At 46.0% G+C, this 16,640-nt stretch overlaps 1 protein-coding gene across 1 annotated transcript in view; it reads right to left on the reverse strand.

Moving 5' to 3' along the window:
• Window positions 1-14,819, reverse strand: part of LOC127190953 (maestro heat-like repeat-containing protein family member 7) — a 37,313-nt gene extending 22,494 nt beyond the window's left edge. Inside the window, exons 1-10 of the mRNA XM_051148212.1 lie at window positions 14,732-14,819; window positions 11,188-11,252; window positions 10,704-10,826; window positions 10,512-10,591; window positions 10,016-10,145; window positions 9,223-9,309; window positions 3,045-3,152; window positions 2,447-2,582; window positions 1,464-1,552; window positions 176-325 (exon numbers count right to left, since the gene is read on the reverse strand). Of these exons, the coding sequence (XP_051004169.1) occupies window positions 176-325; window positions 1,464-1,552; window positions 2,447-2,582; window positions 3,045-3,152; window positions 9,223-9,309; window positions 10,016-10,145; window positions 10,512-10,591; window positions 10,704-10,826; window positions 11,188-11,252; window positions 14,732-14,819 (1,056 nt within the window). The remainder of the gene's footprint in view (window positions 1-175; window positions 326-1,463; window positions 1,553-2,446; window positions 2,583-3,044; window positions 3,153-9,222; window positions 9,310-10,015; window positions 10,146-10,511; window positions 10,592-10,703; window positions 10,827-11,187; window positions 11,253-14,731) is intronic.
• Window positions 14,820-16,640: the final 1,821 nt, after the last annotated feature.

Consider the following 16,640-nt stretch of genomic DNA (forward strand, 5'->3'; position numbering starts at 1 on the left):
ACACACACACAAACACACTACCTTTTGCACTATTGCAAAAACAACTTGCTATATAGGCTCTTCTCTCTGGGGCTAAGGGACTTTGGATTCCTCAGGCTCAAGCTGATAGGAAATAAAACAAGACCCCAAAACAGAGCAGAAGGTCACTGAAGCAATGACTCCCCCAAAAGCCTACCTTGGCAACTTCTGGAAGAGGGTACTTCAGGATCATCTTTAACATCTTAGCGGCGGCAAGGACATCCTCCCTGATGTTACTGGTCATGGCCTCCATGGCCACCAAGACCACATCAGCTCTCTCCTCAGGGGTCAGGAATTTCCTGAAGAACTGAGAGAAGAGAGGAGCCCTTCATTCCAGCATCCCACTTGAAGACTGCCTCAAAGCATCCAGCATCCACAAAGACCCAAAATGCGGGGTTCAGCACTGTGAATCATCTCCAGAGAGCCACCAACTCTCATGTCCCCAGGAAACAGCAATAGTCCAGACAATGTGACACAGAGGACGATGCCAAAGGACCTTCATTTCTAAGCTTGATGTGCAGTGAGATGAGGCCACTGGAAACATGTCCTATGCCTAGTGACTTTACAGAATTCCAGAGCAAGTGGAAAGCCAGCCATGCCTCTGACAGAAATCTGCACATGTGATGTTTATTGCAGGCAACATGGGTACCAGCCTGTATGTGGCTCCATGGTTGAGATCTAGGGAGGAGATGCTCCATGCCTTTACCCTTTGGGTATTCACCATTATCCCAGATAGGGAAGGAGGAAGGTGCTGTGAAGGAAAATGCTAATAATGGCTGTAGGCAGGGCACTGGAACTAGCTGGAAAGACTGAAAGGGTCTTCCTGGCATCCACTCCTGAAGAGAATGGGTAGCAGGCTCCAGCAATGAGGTGGACTACATGAAGGCTGCGGTGGGAAGGACCTCTGTGTGAGTACAACGCCCTGCATGGAAGACTGGAGCCAGCAGTCTGAATAAGAAGACTGAATAAGGGCAAGGCAGGAACCAGACCACAGAGGTCCTTGTGGACCAGCTGAGGAGGACAATGAGGAGTTTGCATACAGTCTGAAGGGAGCGTTATGAGGCCTGGATTTTAGAAACATTTTCCTGAATGAATGAGAGCTGGCTGGAAATGAAGTATTCAGTAAGAGGCTGTTGTAGTCACCCGGCAAGAAGTGATAGGGGACTCAGAGTAAGCGAAGCGAGGCTGCAGCAGGGTGGACAGACTGAAGTGCTATTGAGGAGGCAGAGCAGTCAGGGGTGCTATGGAGTTGCATGTGAGGAGGAAGGACCAAAGGGTGCTTCCTGTATATCTGACTGAGGTGATCTGGGTTAGCCTCCTGTCCCTGAGAATTTGGACTCTGTAAACACTCCCATTTGTGGGGATTATTACGTCTATAATCTACTACCCAGCATCCTCTCTCTCTCCCGCTCTGGGCATCCCACACACGTGGGCATCTGAGTTACCAGTGTGAGGTTCTGCATGTTGGCCAGCCAGTTTCCACGGAAATGCTTCTGCAAGTTTTTCAGGATGCTCTCTGTCCTGGACCTGACACCTCCAATCCAAAAACAGCAAGTAAGGGGTGAGGGCTTAAGAGAGAAAATGAACCACGTCCCATCTCTCTTCCAACCCCCTGAGAGCAGTAGAGACAAGCGGACAAAACAGTATTAACCCAAAGGAGTGGAGGGAGTGAAAGGTGAAGGGAGGATGTGGGTTGGGGCTCACGCTGGCCCCTGTTACTGCCCTGTGGACTGAGTCATTCCTGTGTGCTTAGCAGAGTGCACCCACCAAATCATAAGAAGCTAGGGTCTCTGAAACTGCTGTTGGGGGAGTTTGCAAATTCCCTGGTACCCATATGATTGTGGCTGTTTGAAACAGAAGGGCTAGGTTAAAAAAAAAAAAATCCCCACAGTTGGAGGCTGGAGAAATGGCTCAGCAGTTAAGAACACTGGCTCCTCTTCCTGAGTTCAATTCCCAGGTGGCTCACAGCCATCTATAATGAGATCTGGTGCCCTCTTCTGGTGTGCATGTTCAGGTGTACAGGCAAGCAGAATATTGTATTCATAATAAGTAAGTAAATAAATCTTTTTTTAAAAATTTCCACAGTCCTTCCCCCAAGAAAAGATGCTTACTTCCCTAGTGTTGTGCATATGGCTGGGATGGGGAATACTGAGGGTCCAAGTGGACCTCATAAGTGACTTCAAGCTTAGATGCTCCTCCCAAGAAGGTCACTGAAAAGGGCATAGAGATAGGGCTGGCATTTATCCGAGTAAAGTTTCCAGATTTGATCAATTGATGACCTGGTCTCTAGGCATCGTGGCATATCATGCCACATCTCAGAGGCCCCTGCTAGAGGGGCCAAGATTTTATGGCATGCCTGAAACAATGCAGGTATCCACTGAATCCATGGATCCAGCTGCGAGCGGCCACCCGAGCGCAGGTCACTTACTTCTCTGGAGCCCAAGGATGGTGAACACGTAATACAGGGCTTCTAATGCACTTGCGCAGATGTCTTGGCTGGGATTCAGGCAGAAGAGGCTGAAGGTGGCTATCAGCTTCCCCGTGATGGAGAATGATGTCATGTGCTGACAGGAAGCAGAAATGGTTACCTCTTTTCATCCTGGGGAGGAGGGGCTTCTCCCGCCTAAGGTCACCCACACCAAACTGCTTCCTTCTGCATCCCTTTATTATTGCCTCTGTGTGTCCCACCCCTTCCTACCCCTACACTGTCCTGGCTTAAAAAAACCTCCCTTGCCAACACAAAATGAAGAGCCAGAGCCCTGAAACATATTACTCAGTGGGTCTCCATCCACCTGTTATAAGCCAAGGATCCCAACCAGGCTCATCAAAGCTTATTAAACCCCAGGACAAACCAAAGCCTCTTGGTCATCCGGGACCTAAATAAACATGGATGCAGAGAAGTGGTACGTACTCTGACTACCTCTCCTCCAGCTGCCCCTGCAGAACCTTAGGGGGCTCAACCAGTGCCCCTGCCCCGAGAAGCAAGGCATGCTGGGTCAGCCTTGCACTATTCAGGAAATACTCACGGACACATCAGAGAAATGACAAATAAACCTCAGCAGTCGGGAAATAGTGCCCAAGGCTCGGATCTGCACATGCACTTTGTCTGACAGCTTTAACCAAGGTAAGATGATCTGCAGAAGGCACAGAGAGACACATCATCATGGCGGTGGAGCAGGGCCCCCTTCCTAGCTTGTCCCGTGTCTACAGCTGACAGAAAGATGAGCAGGAGGAAGCTATAGTGGGCACTAGAGGAGTACTGGACCCGTGAACTTGGTAAGGCAAGTTCTTAGTCACTCAGTCTGTTCCCTTCTGAGTGAGTCTCTTCACACAGGAAATGCTTCAAAAGAGAGTGAGGTACACCTTCAAGGACAAGGAGGAACAGGAGGAAGCAGAAGTTGGAGACATCTCAACAGCATATATAATAACCCCGACCCTAGGCCAGGCTCAGGAGTGAAGTGCTCTCTGAGGGATGAACTCAGAGCCAGTGGTTTCTAGGGCTCGATAATAATGTGCTTCCAGTAAGGATTCTGTGGACAAGAACTCACATCCTCCTCCGGCTGTCCAGTGAGGTGCCATTTTTACTGTTATTTTAGGTTGAGTTCCCACCAGTGGGGAGGGACCTTTGTGCTGGTTGGTTGCTCATTTTTGAAAAGTTGGATCTGGGATCAGAGCTGAGGAACAGCTCCCCACTCACCCTATCATAGAGAGTCATGTGAAAAGAGGGATAGCCTGGGCAGCAGTGGCTCACGTCTTTAATCCCAGCATTTAGGAGGTAATGTGAGGCAAATCTTCAAGTTCAAGGCCAGCCTGGTGTATAGAGTGCATTCAGGACAACCAGGGCTACACAGGGAAACCCTGTCTTGAAAAAACAAAAAGGAAGAAAGAAAGAAAGGAGAAAGAGAAAAGAAAAGAAAAAACAGAATGTGTAAGGAAAAGAAACAAACAAATAAAAATGGAACTGTGTCTCAGTGATTTAGCATTTTCCTGAGGACCTGTGTTCAATATCACGAATTAGGGAGAATAGAAGAGAGGGGGCAGGGAAGAGAGAGGAAGAGGAGAGAAGAGCGGAGAGAGAGAGAGAGAGAGAGAGAGAGAGAGAGAGAGAGAGCGCCACTCATACCTGGTATCCAGACATGTCACAGATGTATACTAAAAATCTAGAATTAAGCTGTGCTGGTTAGCTCACACAGGTAACCCTAGCATTCAGGAGATAGAGGTAGGAGGACTGCTGTGAGTCCAAGGCAGCCCTAAGCTTTATTTCTTCATGTGCAATGACTCAAGTTTGTAGTGTTTATAACAATAGGGTCTTACCATCAAGGCTGCTGAGTAACCAAGAGCAACGGCAGCAGACTGTATTGTTGAGGGGTCTGTGGCTGTGCCCTTGACCAACAACCTGAAGGAAGGAAACTCACACCTGGCACTAAGATTTTTGTTTGACAGCCTATGGTGTCTGGTAGAGGTATTATCCCTCTGCATAGGGGAGCTCGGCTTAAATTCTTTATATATGGTTTTTATGTAGCTTTCTTCCCAAAAAAAAATCATATTATTCTACTGTTCAAAGTCAAATTAAAATAAATTGTGTCACATTACATTACCATAATTTTATAGGAAAAAATTTCTAAACAAGGTGGCAAATATAATCCAAATTTTGTTGCATATAAAATAACTCATTTTCTGGCCATCTTACTAAAAGTAATCTATAGATTCAATTGCAATTATAGTCAAAATTCCAACACAATTCTTTACAGACCTTGAAAGGATAGTTCTTAATTTTGTATAGAAAAACAAAAACAAACAAACAAAGGATGGTTAAAACAATCTTGTACAGTAAAAGAACTGCTGGAAGTATCACCATCCCTGATTTCAAGTTGTACTACAGAGATATAGTAATAAAAACTACCTGGTATTGGTATAAAAACAGACCCATTGTTCAGTGGAATCAAATTGAAGACCCAGAGATAAATCCATACCCCTATGGATACCTGATTTTTTTTTTTTTTTTTTTTAGTGATAAAGCCTGAAATACACACTAGAAAAAGGCAGCATATTCAACAAATGATGTTGGACTACCTAGATGTCTGCATGTGTAGAAGAATGCAAATAGATTCATATTTATCATCCTGCACAAAACTCAAGTCTAAGTGGATCAAAGACCTCAACATAAAACCAGAGACACTGAACCTGAGAGAAGGGAAAGTGAGGGAGAACCTTGAGCTCATTGGCATAAGCGATGACTTTCTGAACAGAACGCCAGACACTAACATCAAGAATTAATAAATTGGACCTTATGAAACCGAAAATCTTCAGTAAGGCAAAGGACACTGCCAATAGGACAAAATGGCAGCCTATACAATGGGAAAATATTTTTTACCAACTTCATATCTGATAAAGGATTAATATCCAAAATATATAAAGAACTCAAGAAACTAGATATTAAAAAAACACAAATAATCCAATTAAAAATGGAGTACAGATCTAAACAGAGAATTCCCAATAGAGGAATCTCAAAGTGGCTGAGAAACATTTAAAGAAATGTACAACATCCTTAACCATTAGGGAAATGCAAATCAAAACTACTTAGAGATTCCATCTTACACCTATCAGAATGGCTAAGATCAATAAAATATAAGTGAAAGCTCACACTGATGAGCATGTGGAGCAAGGAAAACAACCCTGCATTGCTGGTGGGAGTGGAAACTTATACAGCCGCTATGGAAATCAATATGGTGGTTCCTCAGAAAATTGAGAATCAATCTACCTTAAGATCCAGCTATACCACTCTTGGATGTATACTTAAAAAAGGTTTCATCCTACTACAAGGGCACTTGTTCAGCCATGTTCATGGCAGCTTTTTTTTTTTTTTTATAATAGCAAGAAACTGGAAACAACCTAGAAGTCCCTCAATAAAGAATGGATAAATGTAGTATTACTCAGCTATTAACAAAAATGACATCATGAAATTGGCAGGCAAATGGATAGAATGAGGGGAAAAAAAAACATCTTGAGTGAGGTAACCCAGACCCAGAAAGACAAATATGGTATGTATTCACTTATACATGGATATTAGCTGTTAAGTAAATAATAAGCAAGCTACAATCCATAGATCCAGAGACGTTAGGTAAAGATGAGGGACAGTCTGAGGAGGTAGTTCATAGATCTCCCTGGGAAGAGTAAATAGAATAGATTTTTTTTTTTTCAAGACAAGGCCTCTCTTGTAGCCTTGGCTGTCCTGGAACTTGTTTAGTAAAGAGGCTGGTCTTGCCCTCAGAGACCCACATACCTCTGCCTCCCGAGTGCTGGGATTAAAGGTGTGTGCCACATCCTCTAGCTAGAATAGATTTTATGTGTGGACTGAACGCAGATGGGGATGTGAACAGGAAAGATCGGAGCCAGGGGAGATGGGATGGAGGGAGAGGGTGTAGAAGGAGACTGCTGGAGTTGAGGGATATTTGTAGGGTGGGGTGGAAACTTCTGGCATCTATGAAGGTGATCCTAATGAGGAATCCTAGTAGCAAGGGATTCAGAGTCTCAACTGACCATCTCTTATAACTGGGCAAGGCTTCCAGTGGTGGGTCTATGCTGCATTCAATTGAGTTGTTGGCCTAGAGGGTTCCGTGGAACTCCCCAAACAACCCAGGCTGAGGCTAAGATAAAGAGTTGTTCTCCACAGACTGACAGCAGGGCTCCGGTGCTAAGGATAACATCCACATGACTCACAGGAAACAGAGAAATCAAGCTGGTGCCTACATTCTAGTCTCTTTAGTGTGGGAAGGTAATATGTAGGCTACCAAAGAGAAACGTGGACACCAACCCAGCCACAAAACCTTTGACCTACGATCTCTCCTGCCTACAAAACATGCTAGGGCAATGGTGGCACAGAATGTGTGGGAGTAACCAACCAATTTGTGATTTGCCTTAAGGCCCACTCTACGAGAAGGAACTAAAACTGGGTAACCAAGAACCAGAGACTAGATAGCCTGAAGACCTAGTGTAAAACCAAACATGTCTGGCAAAAAAACATAACAAAAAACAAAACAAAACCAAAAAACAAAAAGCAAGCAAGAAAACAAAAAACAAAACAAAAACAAGAAAACAAAAGAAACTAATATGATTCCTAATGATAGTCTGCTCTCCTCATAGATCAATGCCTCACCCAGTCATCATCAGACAGGGCTCCTCTGGCAGCAGATGGGATCTGATGCAGACACCCACAGCCAGACATTATGCAGAGATAAGAGTCTAAAAGGGATGTCTCCATCAAATGCCTCCCCTCGTCGTTCAGGGGACCCCACAGAAGAAGGGGCAGAAAGACTGTAAGAGCCAGCAGGGATGAAGGTGCGTATGAGCTCACAGAGACTGAAGCAGCAAGCACAGGGCCTGCATGGGTCTACACCAGGTCCTCTGCATAGTTAGTCACAAGCTAGTTAGCATAGTATTTTATGGGACTCTTGACTATGAGAACATACAGATCTCCGACTTTTTTGCCTGTTCTTGGGACTCTTCCTACTGTTGGGTTACCATATCCAACTTTGATATAAAATGTTTTGCTTCGTCTTGTTGTATTTTATTCTGTCATGTTTGGCTTTTCTCTCTTAAGACACCTGTTCTTAAGAGACAGAAAGAGTGTGGGTCCTGAGGGGAGGAGAGATGGCAAGGAACTGAAAGGAGTGGAGAGGGGGGGGGGGGAAACTATGATCAGGATATATTGTATGAGAAACAAAATCTATTTTCAATTTTAAAAAGAGAGAAATAAAATGCAGGCAGGTATTTTGAAAAATTAATAAAAAATAAAAATAACCCATTTTTTAATGAAAGGTTGAAAACTTTTACATGGTGCTATTTTTGTTATTTTTATTATTGTATAGTGTATATAAATATATATTACATATATACTTAAGACAAAGTCCCCCTATTTAGCTCAAACTCATTACAATCCCCCTGCGTCTGTATTTCAGTGCTGTATTTATAGACATATACACTTCGCCTGGCACCATTTGTCTTCGGAGAACAAGAAGCCTAGTAATGAATCCTGAGGACTTCACCCTGACCAGGACTCAGCACCTCCCTTCCCCCATGAACTCCAGCGATAACAGAGGGTTTGTTATTGCGCTCACAATGAGGTGTCTATAAAGCACGGAAATGCCTCTCAGCAGACACAGCAGCAACAGTTCATTCAAAAGCACAATGTCACTCCCCCCGAATAAGAATAAATGTCTCGTCTGGTTGTAAGATACCTAGACACTCTTATCTCTTTACTTGTAGTCATACAGAATTTTATGCAAAATATCAGTAGTTTGCATAATCGTCAATAACCATTTTGCTCACGAATTTTATTTTCAAGGGACTCTTGGCTTTTTTCCTAATTCAAATGCATCCTCAGGAGGTCAAAATTTGTCAAAACAGAATATTTTAAATCAACTAAAGGTGGAGGGTGGGGGAGTGCTTTGTAATGCTTTGGGTCTCCTAGAGGTACTCATCAAAAAGTCAAAGAGCACTAAGGCACCAGCCAAGGGCAATACAGGCGGTAAACTTTAAACCCCTACCCAGATCTAGCCAATGGTCAGAACAGTCTCCACAGTTGAGTGGAGAGTGTGATATGACTTTCTCATGTACTCTGGTGCCTCACATTTGACCATGTCCCCTGGATGGGGAGACCTGGTGGCACTCAGAGGAAGGACAGCAGGTTACCAAGAAGAGACTTGATACACTATGAGCATATACAGGGGGAGGTAATCCCCCTCAGGAACAGTCATAGGGGAGGGGAATAAGGGGAAAAGGGGAGGGACGGAACAATGGGAGGACACAAGGGATGGGATAACCATTGAGATGTAACAAGAATAAATTAATAAAAAAAAAAAAGTCAAAGAGCAGCCTAAGGGTGAACACTGTTGGCCATTGCAGAGCAGTGACGCCAAGCAAAAATACACTAAGAAGAGTCAAGTGTAACCTGGATGTAACTATGATCACTGCTAATGTTCCAACAGGACCGGGTTCTAGACAGAAAAGAGTCTTGATGGCTAGGGTTCCTAAATGTTATCCTTAGAACATCTGGGGGACTGCATCCAGTGACACTCATGCATGCTCAGGCCAGAGAATTTTTGAACTGGAGGAACACCCAGATTCTCATCATATTCCTTTCCTACCTTACCTAGCATACAGCACAGGAAAGAGGGTGGGGTTCTGGCTTCTGCAGATACCTACCTCCATGAAGTTTTGCAGTATCAGCATGTTGGGGCTCATAGCTTCCATCACAAGAGCTTGTAGCATATCATCCAAGGCCTGGTTTGTCTGAGAAGTGAGGAGACATGGGCGTAAAATAGAATGACTGGCACATGCTTGCTTAACTTCCTGACAACACTCTTTCCACCTCTTCCACAGGGTGAAGAAACAGAGAGAGCCAGTGTGGTTGTGTTGTCTTTGTAGATGCTCACACACCTTAGTTTCCTTAGTATTGACCTTTCTTGGCCTTACTGAAGGTAGAGCCAGGCCCATCTCAAATAGCAGCCAATAGTGCAATACAAGCTGTAGGCACTTTTCCCCAACTAAGACAGCCCCTTAGGATGCTCAGCATTAGAGTCATTCTACCAGTTTTATCTTTGAAATTCTAAGAACTGAACCAAAGGCCTCTTGGATGCTAAGCACTTGCCTACTACCACTGAGTTATGTCACCAGCCCCAATTTTAAAACCAAATATCCTTGGGGAAATTTGTCAGTCCCTTTGCCAATTATTCTCTATAATCTATAGGTTTTGATGCTAGACTCTCTAAGACCATTTATGGTTAGCATGTGAGCTTCAGAGAGAATGGATACAGGCTGTGACCATTCCCTGGGAAGCCTAGATGACAGCAAGGAGAATGGAGACCATGGGGCCTTGGGCTCCTGAGGGAGGAGTCAGAGAAGGAGGAAGGCCAGGAAGTCAAGCCAACAAGAGGTGGTCCCCAAGACAAATTCATCCCCATGGAGTCCTTCGGCAAGAGACAGTTTTGGGGGTTACCTGTAAGTAGAGACTAGCGCTCTCCTTTCGGTCTAGGCTGGGCATGATGAGTGGCAGGGAGAATATGCTGGTGATGCTGGTGTTGACCAGATCCAGCTTCTGGCATAAGTGGAAAGGCGGCTTCACCTGACTTGGAGAAGTGGTGAATAACAAGGGATTTAGGGGGTCCTGTGTGAGGCTGAGGTATATTTTCAGAACCCTCTGGGGAAAACTGCTCTGCTACTCTCTGAGGCACAGAAAACTGTAGGCCACTTTCCAGTGACCCCTTGTCAGGGCAAGAGGACATCGATTATGGGGGCTTCCTACACTAGAGGTCCTAACAGATTCCCAAGAGTTCCCTCTCCCTGGTCCCACGATGTAGGCAGATGAAGTGGCAACCATAGACTTTGCCACCTTTATACTCCGGTCAAGTTCCCAAACTTTGCCTGTCCTCCCAACCCGCATGCTCTCAGGATCAGAGTCCCAGAGGCCAGGAGAGGGCCCACGGGGAAGAAACCTCAGGGCCACGATGCTGAGCATGGCTTGCTGACGCACATTATTGTCCAAGATCTCGGTGGATTCTTCCAAGATGAATGTCTGGAAAGACCAGGAAAGATGAGAATTTACCTCAAAGAGGAATGCCACCCTTAGGTTTAGGACTGTCACCTTCAAGCCAGAGTGATCAACTCAGAGCTGTGTCCTTTCTTACCTCAATTTTCTTGGCCAGAAGAGTTTTAGGATAGTAGTTATTCATGTTGCCATTTGCCTGGTCACGTACAAGACTGCTCAGGATTCCCACGGCATTCAGAAAACTGAGCTTGTCTGACTGGGACTGGGACAGAAGACAAAACGTATCTCAGGGCAGAACATGAAGCCTGCACCCCACACTATGCCCAGCCTCAACTCAACTAGACCAAAGTACGGATTATGCCCCAGCTCTAGAGCTCACTGGTATTTTGAGCCTTTGTAGCCTTTTGAGGTCAGTGGGACAAAGAGTCTACAAGGAAGATCCTTTAGACAGCAGGGGTACTGCCACCCTGTCTAGAGTCCTGGCGCCCAAGATGTCCCCAGCTCAAGAGCCACTAACAAGCTGACATTCAGGTGGCTCCAGGGCATAGGCTAGGGCAGCATGGACCTTCAGGTGTTCCCACTGGGCTCCTCAATTCTCAAAGAGTCTCAAAGAATTTCCTTACCATCTGTCCCGGTTCCATAAATTCCAGAACTAACTTATAGGCGTCCTTTTCTGATTGGCACAATCCTGAAAAGAGGTGTCATTGGAGGAGGTTAACTGGTTGTGTCGGGTGGGGCTAGGAAGGGATCAGCCCTCTTTCCCTCTCCCTCCACTGAGAGGACTAGAAAACCACTGAGGTGCAGCATGGGCATATGAGGCGCCTCTCATGTACACATGGAAGCCAGCATGGAAAACATTCAGGTGTAGACTTAAGAGACTTTCTGCATCAGACATGGCCACTGATGCAAGAATGGTTGGGAAGAGCGACACTTTTAAGTCACTCTCGGTGTCCCACAGATTCTAGGACTGTCCAACACTGGCTTTGAAACTCGATCGTGAATGGACTTTGCATCTCAAGTCAGCCTTGGGACTTGCCAACTAAGGGGAGATGCGTACAGCCTTAAGGGCATGCTGTAATGAGAAGCGAAGACGGAAGTTAGGAAAAGGGGCTAGGGAAAAAGCCTGATTATCCCACGTTGAGTCCAGAAGGGATAAGACAAAAGAGCTGAAGGCTATGGCCATGGCAGGAACAAAGCAGTGTAGATAATGGGCCTGAGTTCAGGTCTCTGCTGCCCTTTCATATCTTTTTGTGCCCCTGAAGACACAAGGTTCCAGTCAGGGCTTAGCCTCATGGCCTGCAGCAAATGAAACTCTTCATTCAACTTCCTCAGCTGTGCAATGGGAAAGATGGGCCTCCATGGCGTGGGGTTCAACAAACTAATCCAGGCAGAGGGGTCTTCAGTAAATGAACCCCCACTCCCACCTGTGGGCCCAGTTCTGGAGTGCACACCCATCATCCTGGCATTTGGAAGATAGAGAACAGAGATCCGGGAGTTCAAGGTTAGCCTCAGCTAATATCCGAGCCTCCAAGGCCAGCCTGGACTGCATAAGGAAATCTGTCTTTGAAACAACAGGAAAAACAAAAATCCTTCAAGTTGAGAAATGGAAACAATAACCCGGAGAGAGAAATGGTAGTTTCCTCAGAGGGAGGTGGATGCCCACAGGAAGCACTCAGGTCTGGTATCTATTTTGATCAACAGTGGAAATACATGATAGACAAGATGTGAGTATGAAAGCTAAAAAGAAGTCAAGATTTTTTTAGGGTTAGAAGTGTAACTCAGTGGTAGAGCGTTTGCCTAACATGCTGAAGGCCCTGGTACAACTATGTAGGTATAAGCTTACTCTGTAATTCAAACGTTGATTTCTGTATTCCCACCCCCAGCCCCACCCCCACTCCTGCCCATATCTGGTTATAATCCTTGTTTTGAGATATCTGTCTCAATGTAGTGTAAACCTTACTCCCCAACTGTCCCCTGGTATGCCAATAAAACAGCTTACAACCAATTGCTGAGGAGGGGAGAGAATAGGTCTGGCCTTCCTGCCAGCCAGGGGAGGAGGAGTTAGAAGAGGAAGAGAGGATGGAACCACAAGAGGGGTCCAGGGGACGTCAGGAGAGGAGCTGGATCAGGGAAAGCTACGAAGTGCAAGTATATCTGGGCTGTACCCTGAGAGGAAACCAGATTAGCTTAGAGGGTTAAGAATAGAGTAATAACTGCTTAGTTATTGCTCTGTGAAGCTTATTGAAAAATATGAGCCTCAATTATTTGTGTGATAGCAGAGCTAAGAGAGAAACTGTAAGACTGAGACCTTCAGAGTGATCTCGGAGTCCCTGGAGAGAAACGGAGTCCAATGTTGATGCAACACATACAGGAATTTTATTGAGTCAATGCGCATCGAGGTCTGACAAGCTCTTTCAAGCTGCCGACCTTGAAAAGCAGGCGCAAGTGCTTTGTATATCTTTTGCAAAAGCAGAATTTAGCAGGCTACCTAGGAGGGGTAAGTACATTCCAGGGGTAGGGGTAGTGGGATATCTTTAGATACAGCTGGACCCTCAGCATAGGCTGGCTGGCCTTGAATCAAGCTGGACCCTCAGCACAGGCTGGCTGGCTTTGAATCAAGCTAGACCCTACAAGGGGGCCAAATAGCTACAGGACACACATAGTGATTTGATAGTGATACCTTGGTTCAATATCAATATTGCTTCCTGGACCCTCCAAAACTAAGAAATAAACACAGTTTTAGAAAAATTACATTAATACAACTACTAAACAAAAAAATAATTAGGCATAGTGGCACACACCTGTAATCCAAGCACTTGGGAAGTAGGGCAGCTTTGGATTTGAGGCCACCCTGGGCTATAAAGTTGAGTTCTGAGCCTGCCTGAGCTACGTAGTAAAATCATGTCTCAAAAAGTAAAATTAGGTACAAAAACAAAACAAATAGGCACACACACATTTGTATTTCAGAGGCTGAGGAAGAACAATCAATGCAAGTGTGAGGCCAGTTTGATCTATTAAGTGAACTCTGAGCCAGCCTGCGCCACATAGCAAGACTTCGCCTCAAAGGGGAAAAAAATTGAATTTTTGGCCTGAGAAACTAGAAGGATTAGGTTGCCATTTGTTGATCTGTGGGAATCTAAAGGTGGTAATAGAGACAGGGTTCGGTTGGAAAATGGACCATGTTGATTTTGAGATGTCTTCTTGGCATCAAAATGAAGATATCAATAGGCTTTGAGTAGGGCGTGGTAGATAATTAGGAGGTTGAGACAGGAGAATCACAAGCTGGGGTTATTTAGCAAGAGTAGGTTTAGAAGAAGGAAAGGAGAAGGAAGAAGAGAGAGCAAGTTGGGGGGGGGGGTGCGGAAAGTCCAATAGAATAACATAGTAGATAAAGATGCTAGCGACCAGGTATGACAGCCTGAGTTCGAACCTGAGTAATGTAGCAAAACTCTGTCTAGAAGAAGAGGAAAAAGTGTGTGTGTGTGTGTGTGTGTGTGTGTGTGTGTGTGTGTGTGTGCGTGTGCGTGAGAGAGAGAGAGAGAGAGAGAGAAAGAGAGAGAGAGAGAGAGAGAGAGAGAGAGAGAGAGAGAGAGAGAGAGATGCCAACACAATAAAATGGGTAAAGATGCTAGCTACCAACTATGACAGCCTGAATTTGGTCTTCTAGACCCACATGGTGGAGAGAACCAACTCCTGTAAGTTGTCTTTTGACCTCTGCACATGCCATGTCATGCATGGACATTGTACACATGTACACACACACACACACCATAAATAAAGTAAAATTAAAATTTCAAGGACTGGGGGCATAAGAACTTGGAAGTTGGACACTGCTGGTCTGAACATCAGGTGTCAGTTAGGAGGCTGCTGGCCTGTAGGTGGTATGGAAAGACGGCTCTGGCTCCCCTGAACATCTAGTTGTCTGTAGGTGAGCTTTCAAATAGCTCAGACCACATCAGCGGCCAGCTCAGCTCCAGGCTTCTCAGGGAGGCAAGCCTGCAAAAGGGTCAGGCCTGTAGAGACTAGAGCTATGGAAGAGGCAGGTGGAAGCAAGCAGACGTGTGCCCTTTGCGTGACATCTCCAGCAAGGGGCCAGGCTACCATCACCACTTCCAAACTGCTGCAGTTAAGATGAGAGATAGCCCAGGCCTAGAGAAAACCGCCTACCTGATAAGCTTGGCTTTAAGATGACATCATAAAGTGACGGCTGAAATGTTATTCTGTTCAGATTTCTCTCCGCGGGCTGCGGATTCATTTGCACACCCAGGATAGGACCCAACAGCTTGCGATGACACCAGCAGTGAGGGCTGCTGAGAGTCTGGTCTTCTTAGCGATGCAGGATGCAGGTTTAACTTAGGGGAGGCTTCAGGAGGCAGCCTGACTGTGTACAAGAAAAGGACTGGGCTGGAGATAGCAGAGCGTTTGTTTAGCTTGTGTGTGGGGGGGGGCCCTCTAAATTTCTCCACAGCATGGGGGCAGATCCCCACAAACAACAGATCTGCAAGAAGTGACCAAACAGTGCCTATGCTGGGCCCCTGTGGTCAGCTTCCCCTGTTTCAGGGGAAGGTGCACAACCTCCTGAAAGGACCTTGATTCCTTATGGCTTATGCGGACATCTTCCATGCAAGGATCTCCAGTGGCAATCTCAGACTCAAGCTGGCTTCTGGGGACCTTTCCATCTATGGTTCTGGATGTCTTAAGGGCAAATTCTGAAGCTGCTGTTGGCAGAGAGGCTTCTTCTTGCCTGGGATTCATCGTCCCTGGGAGAGGAGCTAAGTGCTCCACATGGCTGCTCCTTCCAGGCATGGCCCAACAGAACCAGTCTGTGAACCAGAACTGAAAGAACCACTGCCCAACCAGTACCTCACACTGGCACTTTTCACAGCTGGCTGCTTAGAACTTTGCTTTAACCCCACCCCCACTCCCACCCACAACCTGTCTTGCCTCCTGGACAGATTATCATAGCAGAACCCTCTGATACTGGGTCAGGATTTTCCTGGAGTTGGAGGTGGGAGCTGGAGAGATGGCTCAACCGTTAAGTGTGCTGGCTGCTCTTCTGGAAAACCCAGATCCCATTACCAGCACCCTCACGGTACCTTACAGTAACTCCAGTTCAAGGATATCTGATGCCCTTTTCTAGCTGAAGTGGGTACTGCACACGCCTGGTGCACATGCAAGCGAAACAGTCATACTTTTTTTTTTTTTTTTTGGTCTAAAAATACATTTCCTTGGGCCTAACGGCTAAAAAGTGGCTAAAATACAAACTCAAATGCATGCCTAACATATATGAAATCCCAGGCTCCATCCCCAACACAGCAAAATAAAGTTCAAACTCACCACAAAGTAAGTTAAATCCAAAATCAAGTCCCTACTGGCCACAGTTGATCGTTAGCTTGATGTTCAGGTCTGCGCTAAGGAGATCCACAACTTCACTAGAGGCCCTGGAACTATCTTCTGTTCCCATACAACCTCCAGGCCTAACGAAGCGAAGCCAGACTCTTGAAGGCCAGGTTTCTACAGTCTCTAGGGCTGGGCACCCAGTGCAGGAGTGGAGCAGCCATCTGCCTGACCCTTTGTGACCTACCTCTTCCTTGATTGTGGAGAGGAACAGGCAAAACAGAGACCCCTTACCTGATGCTGGGCTACCTCAGTCTCAGGCCACAAGCTCTCCAGCTGTAGCCATAGCAGGTACTCTGCTCCCAGGTCCTGAGCACCCCCTACAGGGCAGCAGGGAAAATTGCAGCTCCCACCCACCCACCCTGGTGGAGAGAGGCACTGTGGCTCTTTGCAGAAACACAGAAGGGGTCTTACGGACAGTCCCTCCTCACCCAAGGAAAGTCTGTTTTTTCAGCCACAGGAAGAGTTTTTTCTTTTTTTTTTTTTTTTCCTCCTTCCCGATCCCCCAACCCCCACCCCGAGACAGGGTTTTTCTGTATAGCCTTGACTGTCCTGGACTTGCTTTGTAGACCAGACAGGCTTCGAACTCACAGCTATCTGCCTGCCTCTGCCTCCTGAGTGCTGGGATTAAAGGTATACAACACCACCACCTGGCCAAGAACGGTTTTCATAAGCCTCT

This window comes from Acomys russatus, chromosome 6 (genome assembly GCF_903995435.1).
Source record: "Acomys russatus chromosome 6, mAcoRus1.1, whole genome shotgun sequence".
NCBI classification, from domain to species: domain Eukaryota; kingdom Metazoa; phylum Chordata; class Mammalia; order Rodentia; family Muridae; genus Acomys; species Acomys russatus.